The sequence below is a fragment of the Podarcis filfolensis genome (assembly GCF_964270895.1).
Source record: "Podarcis filfolensis genome assembly, chromosome: 15".
Lineage (NCBI taxonomy): Eukaryota > Metazoa > Chordata > Lepidosauria > Squamata > Lacertidae > Podarcis > Podarcis filfolensis.
Genome location: NC_139618.1, coordinates 2018849 through 2032867, shown reverse-complemented (window position 1 = coordinate 2032867; position 14019 = coordinate 2018849). Strand labels below are relative to the sequence as shown.

General features: G+C 48.1%; 1 protein-coding gene across 4 annotated transcripts in view; it reads left to right on the top strand.

Moving 5' to 3' along the window:
• GIT1 (GIT ArfGAP 1) overlaps window positions 1–14019 on the top strand; it is a 50647-nt gene that overhangs the window by 18994 nt on the left and 17634 nt on the right. For 2 of the 4 annotated variants that reach the window (XM_083587605.1, XM_083587604.1), the window contains exons 2-10: window positions 236–369; window positions 3021–3133; window positions 6306–6411; window positions 7064–7150; window positions 7329–7459; window positions 8483–8577; window positions 10267–10309; window positions 11366–11392; window positions 12637–12685. In XM_083587605.1, coding sequence (XP_083443731.1) covers window positions 236–369; window positions 3021–3133; window positions 6306–6411; window positions 7064–7150; window positions 7329–7459; window positions 8483–8577; window positions 10267–10309; window positions 11366–11392; window positions 12637–12685 — 785 coding nt within the window. The remainder of the gene's footprint in view (window positions 1–235; window positions 370–3020; window positions 3134–6305; window positions 6412–7063; window positions 7151–7328; window positions 7460–8482; window positions 8578–10266; window positions 10310–11365; window positions 11393–12636; window positions 12686–14019) is intronic. The other 2 variants (XM_083587606.1, XM_083587607.1) reach the window with 1 other exon arrangement.

Sequence of the window (14019 nt, the reverse complement as noted above, 5' to 3'; positions counted from 1 at the left end):
CACACAGGACCTTCACCGCCTTCACTGGTTCTGATTTGAAAGAGAGGTAGATGTACCAAGTTCATCGCAATCTCCAACCATTAGGTGATATGGAAGGAAGCAATTCTGACATTTGCAAAGGAGTGCGATACCATCTGCATAGCAATTTCAAGGTGTTTTCCCTAAGAAAACTGGAAACGGACATTAAGGGTCACGATTTCCAAACTTTCAAACTTGTGGTTTTCTCTCCCTCCAGACCCTGGCTGGGCGTCAATCAATCGCGGAGTGCTGGTCTGCGACGAATGTTGCAGCGTCCATCGCAGTCTGGGGCGCCATATATCCATCGTCAAGCACCTTCGGCACAGCCCTTGGTCGGCCACCTTGTTGCAGGTGAGTGGGGGCAGCTTTCGGGATGAGGGCGAAGGGACAGTGGCATCCACAGAAGGGTGGCACAAAGCTGACTTTTTAAAATATATCTTTATTAATTTAAAATAAATACATTTATGAAAAACACACGTACATACAAATAAACAAACATACAATCAAACAAACAAATAACAGAAAAATCAAACAAACCACCACACTCTAAGATATAAGAAGATTAATATAATTATCATCATATATACTCCTGGTATTAAACACAATTATAAAATTTATAGAAAAGAAGTTTAAAACTGACTTCCAGTTAATCTCACTGTACTTTGTCTATCCATTACTTTATATCACACAGTTACATATTTCTTATATAATTTCTTTTTTACCTCCCTACAAACTTATATTTATACAATACAGGGATCAGTCTAATTCTGCCAAGATATTTCCTTTTATTCCACAGTTTTCTAAATATTCTTTAAAGATTCTCCAATCCTTATAGACTTTTTGTTTTGGTTGGCTGATTTTGAAGCGTAGTCTGCTATTACCGTTTTGGCCTGCATATAAGCCGCACCCGAATACAAGCCGCACCTTTAAAATTCAGCAGCTTTGGGGAGGTTTGGGAACAGCGGGAGGGCTGGGCACCATTGTCCCGCGGTCCTGGGCTGCTTTCTGGGGGTGTGGGGAGCCACACCACTTTGCCGGAGGCGTAAGGTCGTGAATATAAGCCACACTTTAACTTTTCACGATCAGAATTTGGAAAAAAAGTGCAGCTTATATTCAGGCCAATACAGTATTATTATTATTATTATTATTATTATTATTATTATTATTATTATTATTAACATTTGTATACCACCCTATGCCTGTAGATCTCAGGGCGATTTACAACCTAAAATTGCAATATAAAAAAAGACAAAATATTCCATAATCCAGATGCAGAAATGGCAAAACTTACCGGAAGAATAAGAAATCAAGATAGCAAACTTTCTATAAAAGAATGGAAATGGTTTATTGAATATTTACAGATAAATTGTAAACAGATTTAAAACATTGGCAGGATTATTGTAATAACCTGCTGTTTCATAAGGTATATATTTAAAGAAGATGATCGAATGAACAAATTAAGTTAATTTGGATATGCAGAAGATATTAAAAATAAATTTAAGGAACCGCAGACAGTGGGGGAAGGAAGTCAAGTTTTGAAATGTCAAAATGATTGTAAAATCAGTGAAATGTATAAAGGCCTGGTTAAAGAGGAATTGTAATCTCCTTGGTGGCAGGGACCTGTCTCTTCCATCTCTCTTTCCAGCACACCAAAATGCAATAAAAAAAATTATTAAGAGGATCTCCAGTGAAGGAAGGTTGCAGGGTTCAAATTAGAAAGAAGGCATATCAGAGGCAATGTGAAAGAAGCTTATAAACTTGCGTATGTCATAATTGTGTGTCCACGTGCTGGAACTCATAGACATCCAATGCAGCTGCGTGTTGGGTGATACGGGACAGACAAAAGGCGGGACTTCTTTACATACTTAAACTGTGGAACTCCCCGCTGCAGGAGGCAGTGACACCCACCGAGTTGAATGCCTTTAAAAGAGAAATGGACTAATTAATGGAGGAGGAGTTGCTATCAATGGCAGCTAGCCATAATGCACAGTCAGAGGCAGAAATGCTTCTGAATACCAGTTGGGACTCGGGTGGCGCTGTGGGTTAAACCACAGAGCCTAGGACTTGCCAATCAGAAGGTCGGCGGTTCGAATCCCTGCGACGGGGTGAGCTCCTGCTGCTCAGTCCCTGCTCCTGCCAACCTAGCCGTTTGAAAGCACCTCAAAGTGCAAGTAGATAAATAGGTACTGCTCCAGCGGGAAGGTAAACGGCGTTTCCAGAAGCGGCTTAGTCATGCTGGCCACATGACCTGGAAGTTGTACGCCGGCTCCCTTGGCCAGTAAAGCGAGATGAGCGCCGCAACCCCAGAGTCGGCCACGACTGGACCTAATGGTCAGGGGTCCCTTTACCTTTACCAGTTGATGGAAGCCACAGCAGGCGAAAGTGCTCTTGTGTTTGGGTCCTACTTGAGAGTTTTGTACTGGGGCATCTGGTTGGCCGATGTGAGAACAGGATGTTGGCATAGGGGGCCCTCTTTGGCCTGATCCATCAGGCTCTCCTTATGTTCCTAAACAAGTTTTGCTCAGCTTTGGGTCTGGGGGGGACCAGGCCACAGTCTTTGCAGGGGTTCTGGGGGCACTGGGGAGGCAGACCATGTAATCATTCAGAGAGGACGTTCAAGGCCTGTATTGTTAAAAAGCAATTAATAGCAGGTATTAAAAGCAATCGGAAGCTAATTACAAGCAGCAACATGCCGAAAAGGACACATATTTTGATCTCCACGTTCTACATGCCTGGATGGCCTTCCTATAGCAGGCGCCGAAAACGAGTACACCGACTTCAATAGGCAGGGAGTTCCACAGAGGTTGGTTTCTTACAAGCATGTTAAAATGAGTATTTATTCTGGCACCTGTAACAAATGCCAGTTCCACAGGCCAAAGCTGTCAGATGGGCATCGATGCAACAAGGTGATCCTGCAGGTAAACTGGCAATTTCCCTGTTGATTTTTCTCTCCTTCTTTTTTTCTTCCCACTCTCCCAATCCCCCCGCCCTCCGGTCCTCAGATGGTGCACACTCTCGCAAGTAACGGTGCCAATTCTATATGGGAACACTCGCTTCTTGATCCGGCGCAGGTCCAGAGCGGGAAGCGTAAGGCTAACCCACAGGATAAAGTCCAGTGAGTTTTGGTGGATTGGAGAAGGGGGTAGACGGGGAGAGGTTTGGGGGGGTACCTACCTGGGGAGATGGGTGGGGCTCATTCCCCCAAGGAAGGATGGCAGTGGGCATTGACCATTCTGTAATTTTTGTGGGGGTTACGGGGTGCGTAGAGAAGGGAGGGGCCACTGGAAGATGCCAGCTGTAATTATGATTTTCTGGTACAACCCTAACAGTAGCACCTTAGAGACAAACTAAGTTTGTTATTGGTATGAGCTTTCGTGTGCATGCACACTTCTTCAGATACACATCCTTCCACATTCTTCAGATGTGTATTTGAAGAAGTGTGCATGCACATGAAAGCTCATACCAATAACAAACTTAGTTTGTCTCTAAGGTGCTACTGGAAGGAATTTTTTATTTTGTTTTGACTACAGCAGACCAACACGGCTACCGACCTGTAACTGGTACATCCCCGTCTTACTCAGAATGTCAATGTTGGACCAGTTAGCCTCCACTGACAACTCATTCTTAACTGGAGCCATTTAAAAAATAATAATTGTTTGACAGTTACTAACAACTCCACTGCCCCAGATAAGATTGCTGCAAATCGTAACAATCTGCAAGAAAATACAACTTAGTGTAAAATTTCAATATTTCTTCTAAAAACCTCTCAAAATCTACTTGAATTTGCTTTCGTGGGATGTCAATATTACATAGGAGCAGCCAATTTCCCCACCCCAGAATTGTTTTATGTATTCACTTGCAATTCTGGCTCTTGAGGCATCGTTGTTTTTGCCACTGTAGCCAAATCCCAAATTTTATTAAGCGTTCGTTCCAAGAATGTAACTTTTGAGCCATTAGCAGATCTGATGTAAGTCCCTTAAATGTTCTTTGCTTGTGATAAGCGATGTACAGTTGAGCAGTATCGACGCTGGATCTAAGGGAATGTCACATTTCAAAATTTTCTCATCATTTTATCACCCATCTGGAATTGGAAGGTAGACCGTGCAACCCAAAGGATGAGGGCAGTTTTAAAGCTCTTCCTTTAATTCTGTATAGAGTTAAATCTGCTTTTGCCAACCTGATGGCCTCTCAGAGATTTTGGACTACATCTCCCATCAGCCCTAGGCAGCCTGGCTTTGTCTTGGACTGCACCTGTGCTGATTGGGAATTGTAGTCCAAAACTTCTGAAGAGCGCTAGGTTAGGGACAGCTGTTCTACACACTCTTCAAAGGCCTCTCTGATCATCGACTCATAGACATGTAGAGTTTTAAGGGACTCTGGGGGTCATCCAGTCCAACCCTCTGCAATACAGGAACCTTTTGCTCAACGTGAGATTCGAACCCACAACCCTTTGATTAAGAGTCTCATTCTCTACCGACTGAGCTATCCCTTATGCCTCTCTTTATCTGTGGCCATATTCCTGGCCTACTCAGACATCTCAGCCTCCTGCAAGGGCCCTTTTAATAGTTCTGCAAACGAAGCGGGGAACTAATTTTGAACTTGCTGACCGCAGCAGAGAGAGGAGAGACCCAAGAGCTCTGTCTATTTTGGAGCGGACGTCTGAAAGGGTTGGAAAAGGAGCAGGAGCAGCTCTGGTTGCAGAAGACACCCGACGAAGTCATAACTCCGCCTTTGCCAGATGTTTGGGACTACAACTCCCATCATCCCCAGCAGGCATGGCTATCTGACGCTGGGGCTGATGGGAATTGTAGTGCGAAGCATCCAAAGGGCACCAGACCAGGCAGAAGCGGAGTTAAGGTTTCCATGGACAATGTCGGTCATTTCCACACTTCACTTAGAGGGTTCAAACTCTTTCAGAAATGATGTGTGGGTTGTCTGAGGTGGTAAGGGACCCGCATCATTTCTGACAGCGTTTGAGCTACTGCAAAATCAAAGGGAGTTTATTTTGCCCTTCGCAGAGCTTGCATTTCCAAGTTTCACTCTGTTCTTTCTCTGCACATCGCTCTGATGGCTTTAAATTCTGATGCCACCTGTCAGCTTAGCTGCGCTTCCTGCATTGTACGGGGTTGGACTAAATGACCTTTGAGGTCCCTTTCAACTCTACATTTCTACAAGATGATGATGACGACGACGACGATGATGATGGAAGAAAGCAAAAACAACGAATAGCTGTCGAAGTGTTTTGCAGGTCTCTATGTTCGCGGGTGGCGCTGTGGGTAAAACCTCAGTGCCTAGGACTTGCTGATCGTATGGTCGGCGGTTCGAATCCCTGTGGCGGGGTGAGCTCCCGTCGTTCGGTCCCAGCTCCTGCCCACCTAGCAGTTCGAAAGCACTCTTAAGTGCAAGTAGATAAATAGGGACCGCTTTATAGCAGGAAGGTAAACGGCGTTTCCGTGTGCTGCGCTGGTGCTGGCTCGCCAGCTGCAGCTTCGTCACGCTGGCCACGTGACCCGGAAGTGTCTTCGGGCGGCGCCGGCTCACAGCCTCTAGAGCAAGATGAGCACTCAACCCTAGAGTTGGACACGACTGGCCCGTACGGCACCTTTACCTTTACCTTTTTATGTTCAATTGCATTTCTTGGTATTATTATTAATATTATTATTATTATTGGGGTTTTCTGCCTTGCAGAAAACAACAATATTTTGTTGTTTTTAATAAAATGTTCAAACCAAGAATTAGAGCTTTCCCAGGGCAGGGCCCAAAGCTTGTGCTGGAGGAGGCGGAGCAGAGAAGGAAAGAGTGCCTCTGGTCATGTGCAGAGGTGCTCTTAGCCCTCATTATCCAGAAGCTTGACGAGCTTCCAGGCTACCTGAGTCTTCTCAAGGCCACTATGAATAAATCCCTGTTGGGGAGAAAGGCCTCACCTGTGCAGTTCGTTTAAAGCAGCATCATACAGTTGTAACAGTTCCCCCAGAGAATCCTGGGAACTGTAGTTCATTGTTAGGCGATCCCTCCCCGTGTGCCCTTTACAGAGCCACAATTCCCAGAGTTCCCTGAAAAAGAGGAATTGATGGCCACACCACTTTAGGAATTGTACTTCCGTGAGGGTGAGAATGGGGAGTGTCACCTAAGAACGCTCAACTCTCATGACAAACTACAGATCCCAGGATTCCTTCTGGGGAGGAAAGCCATGTTTGTTTAAAGTGGTATAATCGTGCTTTAAATCTGTAGTGCGGACGGCGCCTTAGTGTGGTTCCTCACTGATCTGCTCCTGTTCTGTATCGCAGCCCCACCAAGTCTGAATTCATCCGTGCCAAATACCAGATGCTGGCCTTTGTCCACAAGCTCCCGTGCCGAGACGACGACGGCGTCACTGCCAAGGACCTCAGCAAGGTAGACACCTCTGTGTGCGCACCTGAAAGGGGTTTACGAAAAGAACAACTCCAGGGAACCATCAGAGTTAAAAGCAGTGCTTCTTTTCTTAAAAAATAAAAAGTTTAGGGGTACTCTCATTTTCCTACTTATATTGAAATTCTGCCCCTCAGTGAGGCCAAACTTAGATTCACAAAATGTTTAGGGGTATGTGTACCCCTGTGTCCCCCACCAGCATTGGTTAAAAGCAACAATTTAAAATAATTCAAAAAATAGTAATTGGAATAAGCTAAAAACCAGATGGAAACACATGTCAGGCTTTGCCTAAGCAAAGAAGTTTTTAGCAGCTGCTGAATGGAGTACACAGCGAAGGCGCCTGACTGATGTCACTAGGCAGGGAGTTCCAAAGGACAGGAGCTGCCAGGCTGAAATACGGATTTCTTACAAATGAAGAATGAGTATTGTGTGGCATCTGTAGCCATACCAGCTTCCCAGCCTGAAGTGGTTGAGAGGGATTAAATGGGGTATATGAGCTCTTGTTTTCTGGGGTCTTCGTCCCTCCGTGGGGGGTGGGGGGTGGGGCGCTGGCCTGTGTGTGTGTGCACATGTTTGTGGATAGCTATGTGTTTCCTTCCACCTGACCTCTCTCCTCCTCGTCCTCCTTCCTCCGCAGCAACTGCATTCAAGCGTCCGGACGGGAAACCTGGAGACCTGCTTGCGCCTTCTTTCCCTGGGCGCCCAGGCCAACTTCTTCCACCCGGTGAGCCCCCGCCACTGCCCCATCTCCCAGTGTCGGGTTTCTTATCCTGCCGCACCGTGTTAGGTCTCGGAATATCTGCCCTTTTCGCTTAATTGGCGGAGCCTGGCTCTAGAGAGAAAGAGTGCCTCTGGGCATGTGCTGTGTGCGGTGGTAGAGCAAAATCCTCTGCTTTTTGTAGGAGAAAGGGACAACGCCCCTGCACGTCGCTGCCAAGGCAGGCCAGATCCTCCAGGCGGAGCTGCTCGTCGTCTACGGGGCGGATCCCGGGGCGCCTGACGTGAACGGACGCAGCCCCATCGATTACGCCAGGTGAGGGTGTATGTATAGCCCCATCCACTTCTGACTCTAGCCCCTCCCACTGTTGGCCCAATATTGCCCATCAACAGGGTGGTGCTGTGGTCTAAACCACTGAGCCTCTTGTGCTTGCCAATCAGAAGGTTGGCGGTTTGAATCCCCGCGACGGGGTGAGCTTCTGTTGCTCTGTCCCAGCTCCTGCCAACCTAGAAGTTGGAAAGAACACCAGTGCAAGTAGATAAATAGGTACCGCACCCGGCGGGAAGGTAAACAGCGTTTCCGTGCACTCTGGTTTCCGTCACCGTTGTGCCAGAAGCGGTTTAGTCCTGCTGGCTACATGACCTGGAAAGCTGTCTGTGGACAAACGCCAGCTCCCTTGGTCTGAAAGCGAGATGAGCGCTGCAACTCCATAGTTGCCTTTGATTGGACTTAACTAAGCACAATTCAAAGTGTTGGTGTTGACCTTTAAAGCCCTAAACGGCCTTGGTCCAGTATCCCTGAAGGAGCGTCTCCATCCCCATCGTTCTACCCAGACACTGAGATCCAGCGCCGAGGGCCTTCTGGTGGTTCCCTCATTGTGAGAAGCAAAGCTACAGGGAACCAGGCAGAGGGCCTTCTCGGTAGTGGCACACACCCTGTGGAACGCCCTCCCATCAGATGTCAAAGAGAATAACTACCTAACATTTAGAAGACATCTGAAGGCAGCCCTGTTCAGGGAAGTTTTAAATGTGTGACATTTTAATGTATTTTTCATCTTTGTTGGAAGCCGCCCAGAGTGGCTGGGGAAACCCAGGCAGATGGGTGGGGTACAAATAATAAATTATTGTTGTTGTTGATGTTGTTGTTTACCTTTTTATCTTTACCTATCAGCAGTCTAATAGATGGTTACCCATTTGTGGTTCCTGATTGCAGCAGATCCGCTCTGTTGTGTTAAGTTTGTAATGAGTCCTGTTTACTGGGGTGGGTTCTCTCTCCCTCCCTCCCTCTCTCTCTCTTTCTGGCCTACCTCATCTGACCGTTGTCCCTCCCTCCCCACAGACAGGCGTCTCAGCACGAACTGGCCGAGCGCCTGGTGGAATGCCAGTACGAGCTGACGGACAGGCTGGCTTTCTACCTCTGCGGGCGAAAGCCAGGTAAGAGAACCGCACCATGTTCTGAGCGGGAGGGAGCCAATCTTCTGGGATAACAACCTACTACCACAGCAGCTTCCCACTGAGTGGCCTGTCCAGCCTCCCTTCTGAACACAGATGAGCTGGGGGCTCAGGGAGGGGTCCCTGTTCAAGACAAAACAGCTGCAGAGCGGAAACAGGGAATCTGCCATGCACTGAGCCAGATGACTGGCCAGCCTAGTTCCGTGTTGTCTCCCCTGCCTGGCAGGAGCCGTCCAGGATTTCAGATAAAGCATCTCTCCCAACCCAATCTGGAGATGTCCAGGATTCAACCTGAGACCTTCTGCATGCAAAGTTGCAACCCTCTGAGCTAACACATGGCGTTTCCTGTGTTCCTATTTAAATCGCCCCCTAGATCAGAACCGTAAGGACCAACATCTACCGTATTTTTCGCTCCATAAGACGCACCTGACCACAAGATGCGCCTAGTTTTTAGAGGGGGAATGCAAGGGAAAAAAATTCTTTAAAGGGAGCGCTGAGCAGGGCCTGTATGCATTCCAGGGTCTGCTCAGCGCTCCCTTTCACAAGCCGCGTGGAGTGTGTGTGCGGCGCTTGCAGGCTTTTCGTCCTCGGGGAAAAGCCTGCAAGCACCACACACACACACTCGGTGCGCTCTTTAAAGGGAGCTCCACGCGGCTCATGAAAGGGAACGCTGAGCAGAGCCTGGGATGCATACAGGCTCTGCTCAGCGCTCCCTTTAAAGAGCCGCGTGGAGCGTGTTTGCAGCTCTTGGGGGCTTTTCCCCGAGGAGGGAGAAGGGACTGATGAGCTTCCCTTCTCCCTCCTCGAGGAAAAGCCCCCAAGAGCCGCACACACTCACCACGCGGCTCTTTAAAGGGAACGCTGACACACACACACATTTCCCCTTACTTTTTAGGAGGGAAAAAGTGTGTCTTATGGAGCGAAAAGTACGGTAATTTCTAAGACAAGGGTTGCAGCTCGTTGGGAGAGTGTCTGCTTTGCATGCTAGAGGCCCCAAATTCAATTCCGGCGTCTCCAGGTAGGGCTGGGAGAGACAGCTCCCCCTCCAAAAAATAACCCTGCAGAGCCACAGCTGCCAGTCAGTGTAGACAACACTGAGCTAGATGAGCCAATGAATCTGACTCGGGATAACGCATTTTGCTCTGCTTGTGTGATTCGCTCATCCTTTCCCAAATTCCCCTTTTGTGCAATATTGCTATTTTTCTTGCTTTATTAAAAAATGTAGTGATCGGAATTGTGTTTACCGTTAAGGCAAGAGTGGCATGACTTGATTCTGTTTAGGGACTTCCTCTCCGTCGCTCTTCTCCCAGAAAACTTCGCCACAAGGCCATTGCTCTTTCGCTCATGCATAACAATGGCATGGCTGTTGTTGTTTAAAACCCTTACCTTTCCAAACAATTCCTGGCATTCACTGTTTCTGCTGCAGCAGAGCAAGTGGGAATGTATATTTCGGTGGTGCTGGGGAATGAGCCATCCTGCTAATCTTTGTGGAACCAGGGAGTCGGCCCAGGGACCCCCAGCGGTCATCTAGTCCAACCCTCTGCAATGCAGGGGTCCCAGGGAGCCAGTGAACCTGCCTCTGTACAAGGGGGGCAGGGCGGCTGGATTCGGCAAAGCTGCTTTTGATCTCACTCAACCCATTTCCTTTCTTAATTTTGTCTCTCTACGCAGACCACAAGAATGGGCATTACATCATCCCGCAAATGGCAGACAGGTGGGGAACAGTGACAATTCATGGCATATTTGTTCAAAATGCAATTGAAATCATTTAACTCAACAGAACCGGCGGACTTGATGCAGGGAGGCCAGCTATTTCAAAGTCTGATCGTCGTTTGCGCCCCTTGCTGCCTCCTTGCCTCTTGGCCTCCCGCTTTGAGAACGACTGCTCTGGCCTCCTAAACCGCGTCCTAGTGCAGTCGTACCTCCGAAGTCGAACGGAATCCGTTCCAGAAGTCCGTTCGACTTCCAAAATGTTCAGAAATTAAAATGTGGCTTCTGATTGGCTGCAGGAAGTTCTTGCAGCCAATCGGAAGCCCCGCTGGACGTTCGGGTCCCAAAGAACGTTCACAAACCGGAACACTCATTTCTGGGTTTGCGGCGTTCAGGAGCCAAAACGGCGTTTGGGATCCAAACTACGATTGTATTATAGAATTGTTGAGTTGGAAGGGACCACTAGTGTCATCTAGTCCAACCCCCTGCAATGCAGGAATCTTGCCCAAGGCAGGACTTGAACCCACGACCCTGAGTTTAAGAGTCTCATTCTTTACCAACTGAGCTGTCTACAGCTGAATCAAGAGCCTGCCCCATCGTTGCACCTCAGATCTGACCTTTGGGTGCTTCTCCCTCGAGGACTGGGTGGTGGTGGCCCCTCTGACATCTCCAAGGAGGGTTCTTAAGTGGGTCACTCTCACCCACCCCAAAGGGGGGGTCCTCTGCAGCAGATACAGGGGGCCCTGGCTGCTTGTCGAGGGCCCCAGACTGTGGTGTATTTTGGTCTTAGAAGCATAGAATTGTACTGGAAGGGTTCCTGAGGGTCATCTAGTCCAACCCCCTTCAGTGCATCCCTTGACTCAGTTTCGGGCACGGTCTGGGTCAGTGTTAGGGGAGGAGAGACTGGCTTGAGATCTTGACCCAGCGAGCGCCTGCGAGACCCTCAGGAGGCGAGTGCGAATCCCCACCCTTCGGCTACATAACGCTCTGCTTTTGTTTTTTTTCTTAACATCCTCGCTTCTCTCTTTTTCCAACCCCTCGCTGCCTTTCCGGAGTTCAGAGTGCGCCCAAAATGCATGCCTCAAAGGTACCAAGGCTTCAGCTACCGTCTGCATGACGCCACCATCGCCCTGTGTGCCCCACACACGCCCTCCAAATTTCTGTGGAGTCTAGGGAGATATAATGTGGATTATCAGTGTCTGTTTTATGGGGTGGGCTTGGAGGAGTTTGGAGGCAAAGGGGCAGGGAGGGTGGGAATAAATAGAATATTTTTGTGACCATGTTTAGCCTGTCAGTCTCTCCCCACCCCCACCCCAGTTTTCTGCAGGGCTGGAAAAACCCCAGGATTATGACTGCTTAGAAAGTCACCCTTGAGAGAATCTGCCCAAGGGTTAGGGATCCAAAGAGAGCCTGGCAGCTGGAGACCACCTGGTCCAGCACCTGCTTCTCACTGTGGCTTGCCAGATTCGGCTAAATGCTGCCACCACTGGCGACAAGCAAAGTCGTATGGAAACCGGACGGAAGTGTGATATAAATGGGCATAAGAAGGGCCTATAATCTCCAGGGCGCTCTCACCTGCGTCCATCGGTCTGAAGACAAACCTGCCTTCCCCCCTCAATTATGATAATAAGAATAATAAATCATAATAATAATAAATTTTTATTTATACCCCACCCTTCCCGGTTCAGAAAACCAGGCTCAGGGCGGCTAACAACAAATTTAAAACACTTAATTGTGACACAACAAAAAACAGCATAAAATACAGTATAAAAGCCTGAATAACAATAAATTCAAAGTTCTAAAATCAATTCAGGGGGAAATCCAGCCAATAAACATTAGATGATAACCAGGGGTAGCTGGCTAAGTTAGTCCTATTTGGGCCAGCGAGGAGACCAGGGGAGAATTAGCTGTGGGGTCTCAGAGCGGGTGATCTTCATAAAAAGGGGAGGGAAGGAAGGGGAATAAAAGATCAGGCTAAATTCAAATTGAAAGCCAGATGGAATAGCTCTGTCTTACAGGCCCTGCAGAATAAAACTGTAGAGTTGGCAGGGCCCTCCCAAAGGTCATCTAGCCCAACCCCAGGAATCCAAGCTAAGGAATCCCTGACCAATGGCCATCCACCCTCAGCTTAAAAACCTCCAGCCCTTACAAATCTGTCCGTCGCAACTTCTTCGTTGGGGGTGTTCTGCAGATGTGAACGGTCTGGCGCCAGGCAGCGTCTGGAGGATGTAAGGGGGGGATGTTGGTGGGGTGCATGGAAATGGGCATTGACCCCCCATTTCATTTCCGCTGGAAGAAGATTGACGGCTTCTTTGCCCTTCTCCCCAACAGCCTGGACCTCTCTGAGCTCGCCAAGGCAGCCAAGAAGAAACTGCAGGCGGTAAGTCTTCTTCCAGGGATTATTGAGGGCGGTTCTGGGTTTTGTTGTGGGTGGGGGGCGAGGTTCCTGGGTGGGGTGTCGTAAGCCTGTCCCTGAGAGTCGGGAGACCCCCGTGGCCAGTTCAGAAACGAATCTCCCCGCCCCAGACTTTCTCCCCCTTTAAAAATGTGCTGTTGTATTGCCCCTGAACTGGAGAGCCAACATGACCCCCTCCAGATGTTTCTTGATGATGGGAGTTGGGAGACACAGACCTCCAACATCTGGAGGTCCTGCAGATCCCCTCCCCTCCCTGAAATAAGGGCATTCCCCTGTCTCTGGAGGGAAAACCTCTTTTAAACAGAAGCATTGCTTCTTGGGGGGGTGCCTCTTTTGAAGAAAGACATTCCTTCTCTCTCTTGGGAGGCAGTTTCTTCCAAATAGAGGCATTCTTCCTCTACTTGCTTTTTAAAAGTGACTGGACTTTTCTGTGTATAAGACTAGGGTTTTTTTTACTCAAAAATAAGCTTTAAAAACTGGGGTGTGTGTGATTGGTTGCAGCCGCAAGCTGCAGATTGTCATTGGTGATTTGTGGTGTGATTGGCGGCTGCGGCAAGGGCGGCTGAGGACTGGCTGCCGCTGCAGCAATTGTGCTTGTTTTTTGCTTCCGCTGTTGGCGACCGGGCAGACGCTTATAGCAGACGCGAGCGATTGCAACCATCAGGTTAGTGACACCCGCACCGTACCCCCAAAAGCTCAACAGCTCTGGGCCATTTTCTGAAATTAGGGGGTGTCTTACACACAGAAAAGTACGGTACTTTAGATTTTCTTAGGAATACAGTGTTAAGTAGTAGTTAATAATAATAATAATAATAATAATAATAATAATAATAATAATTTATTATTTATACCCCACCCATCTGGCTGGGTCTCCCCAGCCACCCTGGGTGGCTTCCAACAAAGTATTAAAATACACTGGTCTGTTAAACATTAAAAGCTTCCCTAAACAGGGCTGCCTTCAGTTTATAAAGCAAGTTTCTCTCCTGCATCTCACATCCCCAAGGAACATAACAACACAATGAAATTCAAAGCCATTGATTGCACATTTGTTCAGAAATCCGATTAAAACTATCGAGGTTAATTAGTTCGACAAAACTGATGAACTTGATCCAGTGACCTTAGCTTTGGGGAAATCTGAGAGTCATTTACACCTCTAGCACACGCACCCACACCCTGCCCCCTTGCACTCTTGCCCCCCACTGGGTATCCCACCCCCACAACCTACTTGGGTAGCCTCGGGATCATGGGATTACTTCCTACTCACAAGTCTGGCTCCTGGCTGGCTGTAACCGTTAAGC